This window comes from Tasmannia lanceolata, unplaced genomic scaffold (assembly GCF_043159265.1).
Source record: "Tasmannia lanceolata isolate RefF3 unplaced genomic scaffold, GAP_Taslan_0.1 ptg000037l, whole genome shotgun sequence".
NCBI classification, from domain to species: Eukaryota; Viridiplantae; Streptophyta; class Magnoliopsida; order Canellales; family Winteraceae; genus Tasmannia; species Tasmannia lanceolata.
In genome coordinates this window covers 8,585,989-8,601,193 of record NW_027518714.1, presented here as the reverse complement: position 1 = coordinate 8,601,193, position 15,205 = coordinate 8,585,989, and the positions used below count along the sequence as shown (strand labels likewise).

At 38.9% G+C, this 15,205-nt stretch overlaps 2 protein-coding genes and 1 pseudogene across 5 annotated transcripts in view; 1 reads left to right on the top strand and 2 right to left on the bottom strand.

Annotated features, from left to right (window-relative positions):
* CAND3 (tobamovirus multiplication protein) overlaps window positions 1–6,216 on the top strand; it is a 35,655-nt gene extending 29,439 nt beyond the window's left edge. For 2 of the 3 annotated variants that reach the window (XM_077371754.1, XM_077371753.1), the window contains exon 13: window positions 5,670–5,858. In XM_077371754.1, the coding sequence (XP_077227869.1) occupies window positions 5,670–5,843 (174 nt within the window). In that variant the 3' untranslated portion in view covers window positions 5,844–5,858. Of the gene's footprint in view, window positions 1–5,669; window positions 5,859–5,905 lie in introns of those variants that run through there. The other variant, XM_077371755.1, reaches the window with a different exon arrangement.
* A 1,805-nt stretch (window positions 6,217–8,021) lies between these two features.
* On the bottom strand, window positions 8,022–11,514 carry LOC143861978 (senescence-specific cysteine protease SAG39-like). The gene is made up of 3 exons (XM_077372962.1): window positions 11,474–11,514; window positions 9,270–9,918; window positions 8,022–8,779 (listed from the first exon to the last, which is right to left on the bottom strand). The coding sequence occupies exons 2-3, from the start codon at window positions 9,697–9,699 to the stop codon at window positions 8,187–8,189; spliced, it is 1,023 nt and encodes a 340-aa protein (XP_077229077.1). The 5' UTR covers window positions 9,700–9,918; window positions 11,474–11,514; the 3' UTR covers window positions 8,022–8,186.
* Window positions 11,146–12,961, bottom strand: LOC143861979 (uncharacterized; annotated as a pseudogene). Its single transcript, XR_013240109.1, has 2 exons — window positions 12,408–12,961; window positions 11,146–11,654 (listed from the first exon to the last, which is right to left on the bottom strand). The product of XR_013240109.1 is annotated as an uncharacterized LOC143861979 (transcript).
* Window positions 12,962–15,205: the final 2,244 nt, after the last annotated feature.

Here is a 15,205-nt window from a genome sequence, read left to right as displayed (position 1 = left end):
CTATGTGAGGGTAAAATCGTAATCTACAAACGAAAAGTACCAACACGGGTACCTGTCTATGACAATTACGGAAAAAAACTACCAAAAAGAGGTAAAGACATGACAATGACGAAAGAACTACTTTATATTACTCATGCAGGACACTTGCAAAATATTGACGGATTCCGGGCACCTGAAGAGGAACAACAATTATGGAAACCTCGATTGATTGGAGGGCTAGGATCAGCATATATCGATTGGAGGGCTAGGATCAACATATGGAAATGATTTTACGGGCACAACCAATTGATGTTGTGTTCCATCACATGGACGGTTTGGATCAACCTATAAAGCCACATAATTTCAATCTTACCCCCCTCCTTTATGCTTTTTTAATAAAAAATCTATAGGGTGATCTTAACCATCCGATTTAAAAGGAACAACATATTATGGAAACCTCTATAGATTGGAGGGCTAGGATCAGCCTATGGAAATGATTTTTGGGGCACAACCTATTTATGTTGTGTTCCATCACATGGACGGTTTGGATCAACCTATGATGTGGTCCGTACAGTTCTTTGTCGGCCCGTGCATCGCACGGGGTTTCTTACTAGTGTGTGTGTATATATATATACTAGTAAATCACCCCGCGCGATGCGCTGGCGAGAAAAAAAACTTAATTGTTATAAAAACGTCGTCTTAATAGTTATTTAACAAAAAAAAGTAATGCATTGATTATAATTATTTCAATCAGAAGTTAGTTTTGATTCAGAGAAGTTAAAAGGGAGCAAGGGACATGATTACAATGGTAATACAAAACTAACACAATGAGTGGGATTGGAAATATCCCTCTAAATCTTCGAAAGAAATTTTTTACCTATTTACATTGTGGCTATCAAATGGACGGTTTGGATCATCCAATAGTGGGGGTTGGATAGTGTTTTTACATCATCGCCATCAAATGGACGGTTTGGATCATCCTATGGTGTGGGCTGTATAGTCCATTTTGAAAAATAGGGGTGAATCTTGTAGTAGAACTGTAGAAGGGAGTGAATTTATCACCGGGAAATGGCATACATTTATATGAAGTGGGCCCCACAGAGCATCCATAACGTGGGAGATATGCTGGCCATCCAATAGTGGGGCTGGATTATGGTTTTAGCCATCAAATGAACGGTTTGGATCATCCTATGGTGTGGGCTAACAGCCGCAAATGTTGACTTTTGATCCACATAACATTTGGGATGTGCTAGCGTCCAATGCTAAAGGCATTTCGCGTATGGTTTGTTGCAATTGGCAGCAGCCACTTCGTGAATGAAGAGAAAATCTGCAACAGAACATCTGCGACATGTCTTCAAAGATGGATGCTAGCAAATCCCTAAACATTTTAATCTTCCACGTGTCAAGCTAATGGTTTTTTCAACAAAGTAAAAAAAAATTCTGAATTTCTGTATCTTATTATATATATATATATATATATATATATATATATATATATATATATATATATATATATAACGGAGGAGACGTAAATATCTCTGACTACCGAGGACACGTAGCATAAAGGATTCCAGAGTCCCGATTTTACCCTTTCATGTATGTACTTAATACACACAGCAGCAAAGGGGTGCATGGTAAAATTCAAGGGAGAGAGAAACTGAGAGACATGTGGATAGGGATGTGGTGGTAAAAATATAACGGTGACGTGTAAATCCGATAGAACCAAGTCTCATAGCAGAATCTGACACAGCCACATAAATGCACTTGTGTGAATCCATATAGTTAGATTAGAAATAAAATAATCGTTTCCATTAATTGAACGGTGTAAATACATGAAAATAGCAGAAAAATATATTCATTAAAATTCAAATTAACCAAACAAATTAAAAAAACCAATTTACAAAACCAGCTTCTGAGAAGGAAAAAGTAGAATTTACGAAAACACAGACCCATATCCCAAGAAATCAAATCTATCAATATCATTCAAATTTAGAATGAGAACATAAAATGAAAGCAAAACACACTCAAATTAGATTAAGCAAGAAATGGCTGTATCGCTTTAGAAGTTAAACAAAACAAATTAATGAAATAAACATACCTTCAATCAACAATTCTGAGTTTGTAATTCTCCTTATATTACTCTAAGGTCTGAAAATCTTATGTTCTACCCACAGCAACGTCAAGAAATCTGGAACATAAAAAGGGTAGGACATAAAGCATCAATAAAGAGTCATTAGAGGCAAATACAGGTTTATATTCTACTGACAGCAATGTCAAGAAATGTGGAATTAGTGAGTCAATTTGAAATTTAAAAAAAAAAGACACATTTTTAAATTCTCTTCACATCTACAATAAAATTAGATTTAACCAAACAATTTTTGAAAAGGAAGAAGTAGAAGATAATGAAGAAGAAGAACAGAAGGCTTCACATTTATAATCAAATTGAATTTATGCAAAAAAAAAAAAAAAAATTTCGTGAAACCAGTTTCTGAAAAGAAATATTAGTTGTAGAAGAAGAAGAACAAAATGTCGTGGTGCCTGCTTCAGACAGAAGCCCTACATACATGAATAGAAAAAAGTAATAGCTGAAACTAAAAATTTACAATTTCTAACCACAACCTAATTAAGAAAAACTAAATTAAATTAAAGTGAAAAAAAACACTTACCATTGTAGAATCAGAGAGAACCGCCTACCTGGAGGTCTTGAAGGGGTTTAGTTACATGGGTTTTACTACATGGGTTTTTATATTTGGGGTTTAGGGATTAGTTTTTTGTGGTTGTTCGATGGGAAGGGGAGAAGAGGGAGACGAAGGAATGAAGGATACGACGATGGAGAGAGAGATAGAGAAAGAGAGGGACACGTGATACTCTCGTTGGTAAAATATCATCCCCAAATCTACTTGAAATGTACGACTGTACAAATATCTCTGACGTTTGAGAGACTTGGGAGAAAGAGAGAGGGGACATGTACGACTTTAGAAATATCTCTACGTTTGAGAGAAAGAGAGGGGATCGGAGGAGACGTAGCAGATAGATGTGGATAGCTGTAAGCTTTAAAAGGAAGTAAGGATGTCGATTTTGTCCTCTCCTATATATACAGTAATAATTCACTCTTTCTTAAAGGAAAAATATCTCTGGTACAACATGAGACGTTGAATAAAAAAAGGAAAAAATATCTCTTGAACTTTAGTTATTTTCTCCTTGATAAGGGCAAAACTACCCTCATGAAATAGCTGGATAGATAATCTGGGAAGAGCCTCAAACAGTAAAAAACAACCACTTGACGTGTTAAAAGCACAGATTTTTCGAATAAATGAAAAAAATTCATCATTTTCTCTTCTGCTATATATATATATATATATATATATATATATATATATATATATATATATATATATATAGAGAGAGAGAGAGAGAGAGAGAGAGAGAGACTCGCGAAACAATAGAGGACTCCAAGATGCCATATGAAGCCGGCACACGATAATCTTAGATGACTTAGGGTATATACATAAACTTCCTCATGAAGTTCACCACGGAGGAAAAAATGGAAATAATTGCCGCCTTTGCACGGCTGCAAGAGCAACAAGTGCAACCCAACCCATAGGATCTTAGTGTGTGTGTGTGTGTGTGTGTGTGTGTGTGTGAGAGAGAGAGAGAGAGAGAGAGAGAGAGAGAGAGAGAGAGAGAGATTGGATCCACTTTGGCGAAAGCATAGAGGACCCCAAGATACGAAGCTGACACATCATAATCTTAGATGATGTAGGGTAACCTAGTGGAGGATACATATAAACTTCCTCTTGAAGATACCACTAGGGAAAAAACTGGAAATAATAGCCACCTTTGGGCCGCTGTAAGTGCAACAAGTGTGCAAATAGCCATTATCTTGGATTGCTCCATCTTCCCAGTTTCAACCCTATATTTGGATATCCCTTTTCAACAAAGTGAGCCTTGCTTGTATCTGTCAACCAGCCTATCTTAGTCTTTATAATATACACTCACGGACAACCAATAGCATGTTTATCAGGAAGATTCAATTCTCGCTTCAAGCTCTTCATTGCTTGTTGCCAGAAAGCATGAGGCCTAAGCGCATTATTATTATTTTTTTGAAAGTGGACATATTTTCATTGATACTAAGGTAACAGTGGGGACCAGGAGTCCCTTCCTGTATTATGAAGTATCAGAGAAGCTGGCCAGGGCATACCCTGGGCCAGGAAATTATAAAGCAAGAACAAAATAAAATAACTAGGGCATGTCTTCCTTCATCATGCCTGAACCTCCCCAATAGAAATTCTTAGTACCATGCTTTTCCATCCATCCTTCTTTTTCAAACCAGTCAACTCCAAGGTTTCGGTACTTCTGTTATAACCACTCCTCCCAACACTTTAAATAGCAGAGTAGAACGATCCAGGCCTAAGTGCATTATGATGAAAAGGATTCAGAGTGTAGAGCTGCAAGGCATTCAAACCGCCAGCAGTGGAGTACGAAATAAGCCATTCATCGTTTATAGGTAAGAGGCTTACCCTTATTCTCTCTGGGAGATATTCGTCATGGAGGTTCGGTAGGTAGCGCCGATGATTGAGAAGGCTGTCAATCTTGTTAGCTCTCTTGATTAGTAGTGGGTGCAATAGAGGGCTAAGCATATCGGATGCGAAAAACGGATCAGTGCAAAAAGCAAATTGCAAGTCAGGTTGAGAATGGCTCATTTCAATAAATGTCACATTATGATCCGGCATTGACAGAAAGCTACATTTGTCAATTGATCGTTATCAGTAACAACTGGAACAAAGTCTTGGGGGAATTCCTGTAACGATCTGGAACTGGCTGTTTTCTCAGTTGAGAATTAATCAAGCTGCCTTTTCAAAAAAAACTGTGACGAAGTCTTGGGGAATTCTTCATACTGAAACGTTCATTATTGGAAGAAGCAACTGGAAAAATGTCTTGGGGAATTGTCAAAACCAATGTGTCATGGAGATGCGATCTTTGATCTTTGATGTCCTATGCAGACACACACACACACACACACACACACACACACACACACACACACACACACACACACACATACATATAGACACATGAGCTCGAGTGCCACAAACACATGGGTCCCATATTTTTTAGGGTGGCCCAAAGCATTCGTTTGGAAGGCCCTCCCATAGATAAGGTGTGTACCAAAACTCAGATCCTATGGATCATCCTACCCCATCCAAAAGTTGCGGGAAAAATGGTCAGACACTGTGTGTCCACAAATCTGCCTATTTTTTCCCACCATCTGATTTTTTGTGGACACTCTATCTAGGTAAGGGCCTTACAAATTAATGCTGAAGTTCATCAGCTCAGGGATGCTTTCTAAATCTTCATCTTTAAAATTGAAATTGCTGTAATGGACTTACACTCAAATTTCTAACTGTCTCATCCTTTTCTTTCAAAATCACCAACCTTTGCTATCAATCGTCTCCAATCTTTGCGATTTACTGAACATTCTAACTATATCATCCTTTAAAAAAAAAAAACTATAGCCAATCATTGCTTTCTTTTAGTGTAGTGAAGTCGTTTACACGTGCAGTGTGAAAATTTATTCTGTTAAATAATATATCCACACTTTCCAATCATGCAATAAACTTGTACATGTTTATTCTGTAATACACTGGATAAAGTATTAAACTACTCTTCTTTAAACTGTTCTTATGAAGATACAAAATGGAAGTCCACTAAGCCCGAGCAAACAAAATCCGACTCAGAAAGTCAACATATACCTTTTTTTTTCCTTATCAATACTTCATCTTCCTGGCCAGTGTCAACTTGAGATTGTTTCTAGTCTAAGTGACCAAATCTTTCCTTTTCTCTTGAACTGCTTGATATACTAGCTCTTAATTCTCAAATGTAGAATGAAAGGAACACTGAGATGGCTTCTGCATTGTAATTGCAGGCGTCGAGAGCGAGCCCCATATAACTATAATGCCATAATTGGCTCTTATTATAAACATACACAATGGAGCAAGGATGGCAAGGCAGAAAGCCCCACCAGCACCATCTCTAGCAAAAGGTTGAATTCCTACGACGAAATCAGAAGGCCTTGGGCTAGGTGTAAATTCCTTCTTACTGGGCATTCTAACCACAATGGTAAAAATTGTAATTGATCCGGGGTTTCAGTGATGTACACATGTAAATAGTGACAAATTCATGTGATCATATTTCTTGATTTAGACTAAAGCAATGCTATTCTCTCCCAATTGAGCCCAAGATTTCTCAAAATGGCCAGCAAACAGCTAGCCCCCTGGCGCATCATCAATTCATCACATGTTGATTGTTGCAGAATCTAACTATTGGAGTTCAGGAGAAAGGGCTGTATCACTGAACGCAAAAAGGCACGAACCTTTGGACTTAAGATCACTGTGAGATTAGGGTCTTAAATGTATATCCAAATTAGTCTTGGCGGGATGGATTTTGGCTTTACTTTCATAGATAAAGAAAGAAATGTAGAAGGGTAACAATGCCAATCATGTCCGTTCAAGTTTCAGCAGATCGGTGGCTGCTGAATTACAAGCATAGTTTTAACTTGGAGAGAGCAGACTGCAGAAAGTCACCTTTATGATCATTGGTAAAATACAATTTTTGGGTCTCACAGAGGAGTATGAATGTGAAATCAAGGCGATTGATCTGTAGAGCCTCGAAAGGCCCCACATGGTCTCTGTCTCATCCCGAACGGACATTCCATGTGTAAGATAAAGGATTACAAAAATCAATGGTTTAACTTTTCTTGGCTGAACCTTTAATGAAGCTCGATTGATCAAGGGTCAGGATTATCAGATCAAGGTGTTCTCGACTGTCATTTGGCTGGACTTACTGTTGCTGTGTGGATCAATGAATCTGATCATATTCATGAGGCAAAATTGGGGCTAATAAGTGTCTTTTGGGGAGGATCGTTAGGGCCTCTTTTCTTTTTAACAATTTCCTTCTCTCATTACACTGATTGAAGGCATATACGGTTATTACGGTCCTCAGACTTGTCTAAAAGCAATTTAAGCAGTTCATACTCATTGAGCAAGACAAGGGCAACGGCAGATTCTGGGCTATGTTTATTTAGGGTAGAATTCCAATGAGTCCAACTATGTGGATGATCTTGGGGCTGGTCTTCATGGTGGCAGCAAGCTGGGATATGTTTATCCTTGGATAGGGTCCTCTCACTTCGAGAACTGCCCCATGAATAAGGTATACTAATAATACAAGTAAGGTAGCCAATCCCAGGGGCTTTTTATTGAAGATAAAATGAATGGAAAGGTCTTGTCCCAAAAATGCGGCCCATTGGATGAACTTAACCCTGCGATTTGTGGAGTTTTAAAATGGACGGCAAATAGACCCTCCACCCCAACACACACACACAAATTGAAGGGTTAGGATTATCCTGTGGACTCATTTTCGGTGCATGTCCTATCTATAACGGGAATGGACACATGAATGGTTTAGATCATCCATACATGCGAAACATCTTTTTTCCATGCATTGAACATATGATGCAAACGAATTTCTGCATGTCCTCTTTTACTGTTATAAAGGGGGGAATTTGTCATTCATATCAAGATTAACGGTGGTGGAAGTAATTCCATGATACTTCACCCGTGAATTCTCTTTTATTATAACGCTTGGTTGGTTATATTAAAAAGATTTTTTCCAACTTCCACTTTTTAAGAAGCTGCTGTTGGATCAAATATCAAGGGTGGTACCTCCACCGTACAAGGGCCTTATTGTTGTAAGGCCTCACACCATCTTGCCGTTTACCATTTTAAAAGGCTTGTAAGTGCTTTTTGAGAACTTTAATATTCTTCTGACAGCCCTTTAAATGTTTAACAACAAGATGCTCTGCCCATCTTATAAAAACGTTGGGGTGTTCATATCATTTCCCTTTTTGCATTGCAAAAACACCTCTATTTTGTGTTTTAGGGGAGCTGTCTCCGGTCCTGGAGGCCTTTATAGACGTTGTCCCTTTGGTCCTTTAAAGATTGCAAGTTGTACTTTCTCTCCGAAAGAATGATTTGGGCTTGATAAAGATAAACAACCTTATACAATTACATGACAGAACTACATGGAATTAAGCCGCAAGACCTCCAGGCTGGGCGATTTTTACATAAAATATATAGCATGTGTTGACACAGAGAAATGACATGATAAAAGTATAAGGGATGATAAACAAGGGAAAGAAGCATCATATATTACGCGGTTGGGTAAGAGGCTTGCATGGCAATACCACAGAGACCTTCCTTAGCGCCAACGCCCCTTTGCATCCTGATGTAACCTTTTTCGCCCCACCCACGGCCCCATGAATTTTTCACCAGCCAGTATTTGGTCCCATCACCACTTTTTCCATAACCCACAGCGGTAACACCATGGTCGAGATTGGTACCACAATCACCAGTGAAGACACCACTTGAGTAGAATTGGAAGGCATCTCCACTAGCATCAATGGCAACAGAAATGGGTTGATTTGCCACAGCCTTCAATAGAGCCTTCTCACTGTTGGCTGGCACATCTTTATAACCATTGATCTTTGCCGCATGGTTAGTAGCCTTCTTGGTGTTGCAAGTCCCATCAACTCCCTTAAAAGGATAATTGGCTTCGGTTGTAAGGCCTTTGTTGTGTTGAATAAATTTGAAGGCGTCGTCCATGAGACCACCTTCACACCCTTGATCCTCGCCTTTAGTATCACAATCGACTACCTCTTGCTCAGATAGAGGAATCAACTTACCCGCCTTGAGTTTGGTAATTCCTTCCATGGCTGCAACTGCTGAGAATGCCCAACAAGATCCTATTTTCCACATTTCATTATAAGTAATTAGCCACTAGATAACAAAATTATGTGTTATTTTTGTTAAAGTGATATGATTAAATAACACCAATACCAACTCTAACAGCTTAAGCTTTTAGAGTAATTGGTTGTTTCACATGGTATCAATGGGCCACGCAAATAGCAAAGATCCCACATCGAAAAGTGAATGCATGTGGAAGGCCTTATAAGGACTTGGGCACCCTCCCCTTAATAGCTAGCTTTTAAGGGTAAGTTCTACCCGGGTCACAACAAGAGGTATCAGAGCTATTGCCTCACGACAGGTCGTGGGTTCAAAACCCAACAACTCCTTAATATTAAAAATCCAAGTGTAGGGCCAACCCACAAGAGGGGCCACACATGAGGGGGAGTGTTAAAGTATAAATGATTAAATAACACCAACTCTAACAGCTTAAGGTTTTAGAGTAATTGGTTATTTCACACTTTTTTGTATTTTAACAAGGAAACGCACCGCATTGGCCTTGGTCCTTGATGGGTGTTACGGCACCTTTCTTTCTCCAGTCCATGCTAGATGGCACCGCACTGAAGTTCTCATATGTGAAGGTGGACATTGTTTCCAGTGCTCTTGTTAGGGAGGGCCTAAATCCATTACGAGAGGCCCTGAACTCTTCATTACTTTGGTCTGCAAATTCGTTTACACTTAACTTGTAGGATTTGCCTTCAGCATTGTTGAAAGATTCTATATATTCGACATTGTCCTTGAATATCTTGAAACGTAGCTCCTTCTCTGTTGCATCCTTGTACGAGCGTCCATAACGTGCCATCCATTGCTCATGCTTCTCGGACATGGATGTCTCAGGGAGCGTCCGGGAGATGGCTTGAGAAGCCCAAACTCCAAGAACAAAGAAGGCCATCAAGTAATATTGGGAAGTTGAAGCCATGGAGTAAGGAGATTGTAGATGATATGATGATGAGATAGATTATGTTAAGGTGGTCTGAGTTTATATAGAAGGAGAGATTAGATGGAGAAGGATTCGTCATGTTTATTGCTATTGTAGTGGTAAGAGGGACTTCCAACGTGGCGGGACAAGTGTTTTGATTTGAATGGGAAGAGTGACATGCTTTTTTATTCTGTTACGTTTATATAAGGCAAGAAAAGCCTGAAAATTGAGGAAGCAAAAAACTCCAGTCAAAATATGATCCACTTTTTCCTGATTTTTCAGTCAATTCTCACCCTCTGTTCATTCGTGCTGAGGAGTCTCTTCTTCTCCCACTTGTCCTCCGCCTCTCTCACCACTTGGAGACACTAATTTATCATGGAAAAAAAATCCTGGCATCCAGACATGGCGGTAGGGATTTGCTAGGGACCATTGCAGAAAGTTACCACTAAAATTTATTGAAATCTAATCTTATATGAAAACATTTTTCGAGTTAAATATAATTGTTTGCAAATACTGATTATAATTTTTTTAGAAATGATGCAGCTAATGATTTCCAAAGAGTTTTATTTGCAAATAGCGGCCAATTTTGGTGGCATCCAAAGAGGCCCTTATTCTCACATAGGACAAACTAACACGGTGGGACGCCTAAATTTTAAGAGTGGATTTGGATAGGTCGGACACATTTTTATATAATTAGAACAAAAATTCGTTTATGGATGCTTTCAGGTTAACTCATCTTGTGTTTGGTATTTGATTACAATCAAACCCAAGTATGTTTGATCACAGTTCACAGTTCGTAAATACTGCATCGGTGCAGATTGCAAGTGTAGTTAAAAAAAAATATGGGGCTCACATATTTGATTGATCTAAACCATTCATTTGTTGGGTCCTGACTAAATAGGCCATGCCCCGAAAATCACCTACATAGGTATAAATGGACTTACGGACGGCACAGTGTAGAAACCGATATGGATTGTAGGGTTAGTATCATCCTAAAAAGAAGATTTTTGGGGCACAGCCTATATAGATGGATACCCGACGAATAAATGGCTCAGATCATCCAAATATGTGGGCCAATTTTTTTGTTACTTCACCTTACAACCTTACGCCCGTTTTTTCACTTAAAAATGGCCATAAAATTTGTGATATTGCCTATTCTACGTTGAAAGAAACAAGTAAGTAGAGGCTCTTGCAACTCTCCTATATTTATCGTCTCTTTGGTTTTGTTTTTACACAACTTAAAACTATAAGAAAAACTGCAAGTGAGGTGCGAGAATGAATGAGAGCGAGACTGGGGCCTTTGCCATGTGAGACCTGTAATTTGGTTGTTAATGAGTAGGTCGAGTTGCCGTGTCATGTTAATGGAAAGGAGGTTCATGTGTGGAGATGACAGCCAAACAATGTTGGTGCAGATGACAATCAAAAGATCACAAATTGCAATCCCTGTTGAGGAGCCAAACAGGCATAAATTATACATCAACCTATGAGAAACCCATAGCTTGAAATGCAATTAGTAATTTCTAACAAAGTTGAAATGCAATTAGTAGTGATTGCGGATTGCGTGCTCTAAGTTTAGGATAGACTTTACCAGCTGGTGATCCTAAAATAAGACTACAAAGAGAATCTCTAGCAACTTTAATGTATAAGAAAGATCCTAGGATGTGGATCTTTGTATCTGCTATCACAATCCGTGTCTTGGTAGAATTTTCAATAGCAAACTTTGTCTTACCACCTTTACCAGACAGCCTACCAATTGCACGAGAAAGGTGCTCACCTCGAAGTGTCTTCACATCCTTGATCTCAAAAGAATCAACATAGAGATCGTCCAAATGAAGAAGGGCAATAGCATCTATAAGATCGAATCCAAGCATGAATGCATGGACAAAATCAGTGCACTTCTGTAGGTTACTGACATCAGGGGTATCCGACCTTGTCTTCAATTCCACCTTCTGAGCCTAAAATTACAATTTACGAGTTCAGACAAGTAAAATCTTGATAAAAATTCCAGAAAATGATATTTTCAAGGAAACAAACATGATACGAAATTCCAGAAAATGGTATTGTTTGAAAGTGAAAACAAACAGAAAGGTAATAAGGTAAAAGGATTCTGCAGATCCTAAATCTGGATGTAAACAATCAACACACTCTGTTCATTTCAGATTGTGACATCGGATTGTGAGCTCCCCCATCTGATTATTGGCCCAAAATTACGTTTTATTTAGATCCAATAATCGAATGGGGGCTGACAATCGGTTGTTACAATCTGAAACGAACAGAGCTTAGAAAAATTGTCAAATCCTGGTTGTCAAGTTTCGAAACAATAGCCCTAATTCCAGAGATATCTATACACAAACTTCAAATTCACAAACAAAACCCTCCTAAACCTTACGCCAATTCTCCAAACGCAAACAATCCTAAAAAAGTTCTGCTGCCAAAAAAAAATTATAATAATAACTTCAGGGAAACCCTAACTGCAAATACAAAAACCAAAAAACCTAATCCCCAAATTCCACACACGAACTCTAGCCACCAAATCCCAAATCCATATTTTTCAAAAGACAAAAGACAAAATCTAACACCCATGTCTCCAACCATAAAACCTAATTTCCAAAATGAAGTAATTCTAAATCCTAAAACCCAAAATGTATTTACTCGAATCGACAAAACTCAATGAAAAATCTGGAGAAGAGAGGAAATGTCATTAGTACCTTGAGATTCATACGGATTTCTATATTCATTTGCTCGTATATAGGAGTGTAGATTTCCATCCAAGCTTTCTTGAGAGGCGTAAACCGATACTTTCCGAAACTGAACTCGGCCATCGGAGGTTTCATGAGCTTTAAGAGGCTCGAATTTGGGCTTTAAAAGTGGAAACCCAGATCCTGATTTGGATTCTGATGGAACCCTTTCGATTTCCATGGAGGCCGTGGCTTCCTAAGCCCTAAGGCTGCATGATGAAACCCTACCTCAGTTCTACAAGAGAAAAACCCTAGCACTCCCGGACGAGAGAAGCTAGGGTTTGCTCCCACTTCAGAGAGAAGCGTGGTGAAGGAGTTACGACTTTTAACAAGAAAAGGCACTGTTACATGATAGATTCTCATTCGAAGTAGACCTCCCCAATGAGTGTGAAGGGCATCCATGTTCAACAGGATTTAACCAAGGCGTGTTGTAGATTATATGCCCTGGTTAGGGAAATAAATTGGAGTGAACGTGCATAAGGTCTCTTTCGAAGTTAGTGCACAGGGATTTTCAAGTTGTAGCCAATGTTGAGGGATTACAGTTAATGCGTTAATGCGATGGCCAGGATGAATTGAGATCCCTCTGCAAGGTAGACTGCGTGAGTCACTTAGTTCGCAGCCACACATGTGCATTAGTTGTGTTGGTACATCAGAAGGCTAACGACAATTTGCGACATCAATGGAAATTCTTCAAGTGGCTAGAAAATAAGCCAAGGTGGAGATTGTTGGGAATGTTGCCTTGTTTCCAAAAATAATTTTCCTAGTTTTGGGAAACTAAAATAGGAAAGGGGTTCTCTTTGGGCTTCTTTTAGAAAACCAAGTTATAAAATCCTTTACCTACAGCAGAGGGTAGAGAGAGAGAGAGAGAGAGAGAGAGAGAGAGAGTTTCATCTCATGGTTTCTCTTTTGTTCTTGGTTTCTCTGGGGTTCTAGTATGTGGTAAAAAAAAAGGGTTCCGATTGCAGGTTTGCAAGTCAATCCAATCCCAATGTGATCCTTGTAAATTTGTTTTCTCACGATCTCGCTCATGGACGTAGGCATTTTGGCATAACCATGTGAAATCTCATTGTGCACATCAATTATTTATACTTTTTTGTTTGTTTGTGTACCATGGGATTGGATATTACCCGGCAGATCTCTCAATACTTACAATACCAAACTCGGAAAACCCTATTATAAAGGAAATCAAAACACATTATAATCATGCTCACGCAAACAAGGGGAAATGGGTAAAGTAAAAATCATTATTGATTAATTCAATTTATCATACGGAGTATGATAAACAAGGTGTAAAGATGTTAATAGAAGATACCCACACATTATTATTTCTGAAGAATCTAATATAAATGAGCATCAAAACTCATTTTGACATCCTCACACAAACAATGGAAAAAAGGAATGTAAAAATCATTCTTAATTTCCTTAGTTTAATAATAGATCAAACAAAGGACTAATTTTTAAGATATGCTTCAACACCGATCAGATAATGCCTCCGTCCCCTGGATGGGAGTCGCCAATTTTTCACGGCTACAGCCCAAAAAATTCCTGGGCCAACGGTAAGAGGAGTCTTGAGAAACGAGAAAGGACTCACAGGGTATTCACAAGTCCTATTCGAGTGGCGAGCTCGAATGTAAAAGCAATTCTTCAGGGCATGTGGATTATTGAGAGCACCATGAATAATTGTAAGAAACTCCCTTAATGTTATTAGGTGGCTAAATGGAAGTTAGCCTCCCAGGGTGGGTATTCTCAAGTCCTATGGAGAGTATTAGAAGTAGTAGTCAACAAGGAGGTGACGAGGACGGGAGATGTGTAGAGTTGTATAGAGAAGAATCGGGGAAAAGTAGTAGTGTGTTTGGTTGGGCCGCAAACCATGTGGAAAATGTAGGGGTGTCATTACCATAATAAATAGTAGAAGAGGGAGAAAGAGAGAAAATGTAATGATTACACAAGACAAGACATATTCTACTCTTCTCCCTTCTAAAATCTACCAAAATGGAGTTTTTCCACGGGAAGATTAGTAAAGGGGACAAGTCGGCACATAGGCGCCACCTAGGAAAAAAGTTAATAATAATGTCTCCTCCATGTCTTGGAGTTAAATGGAATTTGAGCTCAAATTTGGCAACCAAACAAGCTAACCAAACAGAGCCATGGGAGTGCTAAAGATTTTATATTTCCTCCCCCTTGGTAGGCTTTATGCATTTTCTTTCCATGTATCTTCCTTCTGTTTTCTTTCCCGCCTTGTACCCCATCATGGTAGGAATGCTAAGCTCAAGGATGCCCTTGCAAAAAACAGATAGAAGGACAGCCCCATTGGTTACACGGCACTAAAGTGCATTTGATGTGCTGTTATAAATGTACCATGGTGACGGCAACCAATGGGGGCGCCTTTCATCTAATTTTTGGACAGGCGCCCTTGAGTCCAGCATTCCTCTCTCGCTAATTGGCTTTCCTTAGCTATGTTAACAAGTAGACAGACCAAAACACCATAGTATTTGTGAAGAAATCGTCGTTTTCCCTCCCAAGTTAGTAAAGAAAATATTGAGTTTTTTCTCCTCCTCATCAAAACGGAAGATAAGACAAAAAGTAGAATAGTTTGAGAGATTTAGGGCAGTATGCTCGAATTAAAACATGATAACATGTAAAATATTGAGCCTGCCACAACAAAAAGGCGGAATTTCAGAGAGTGGAATCAGGAATTAGAATTGGCATCCGATTCTATTTCTGCCATTTTGGTCATTTGTTTCGGCTTTGTCAGCTTAAATGGAGGC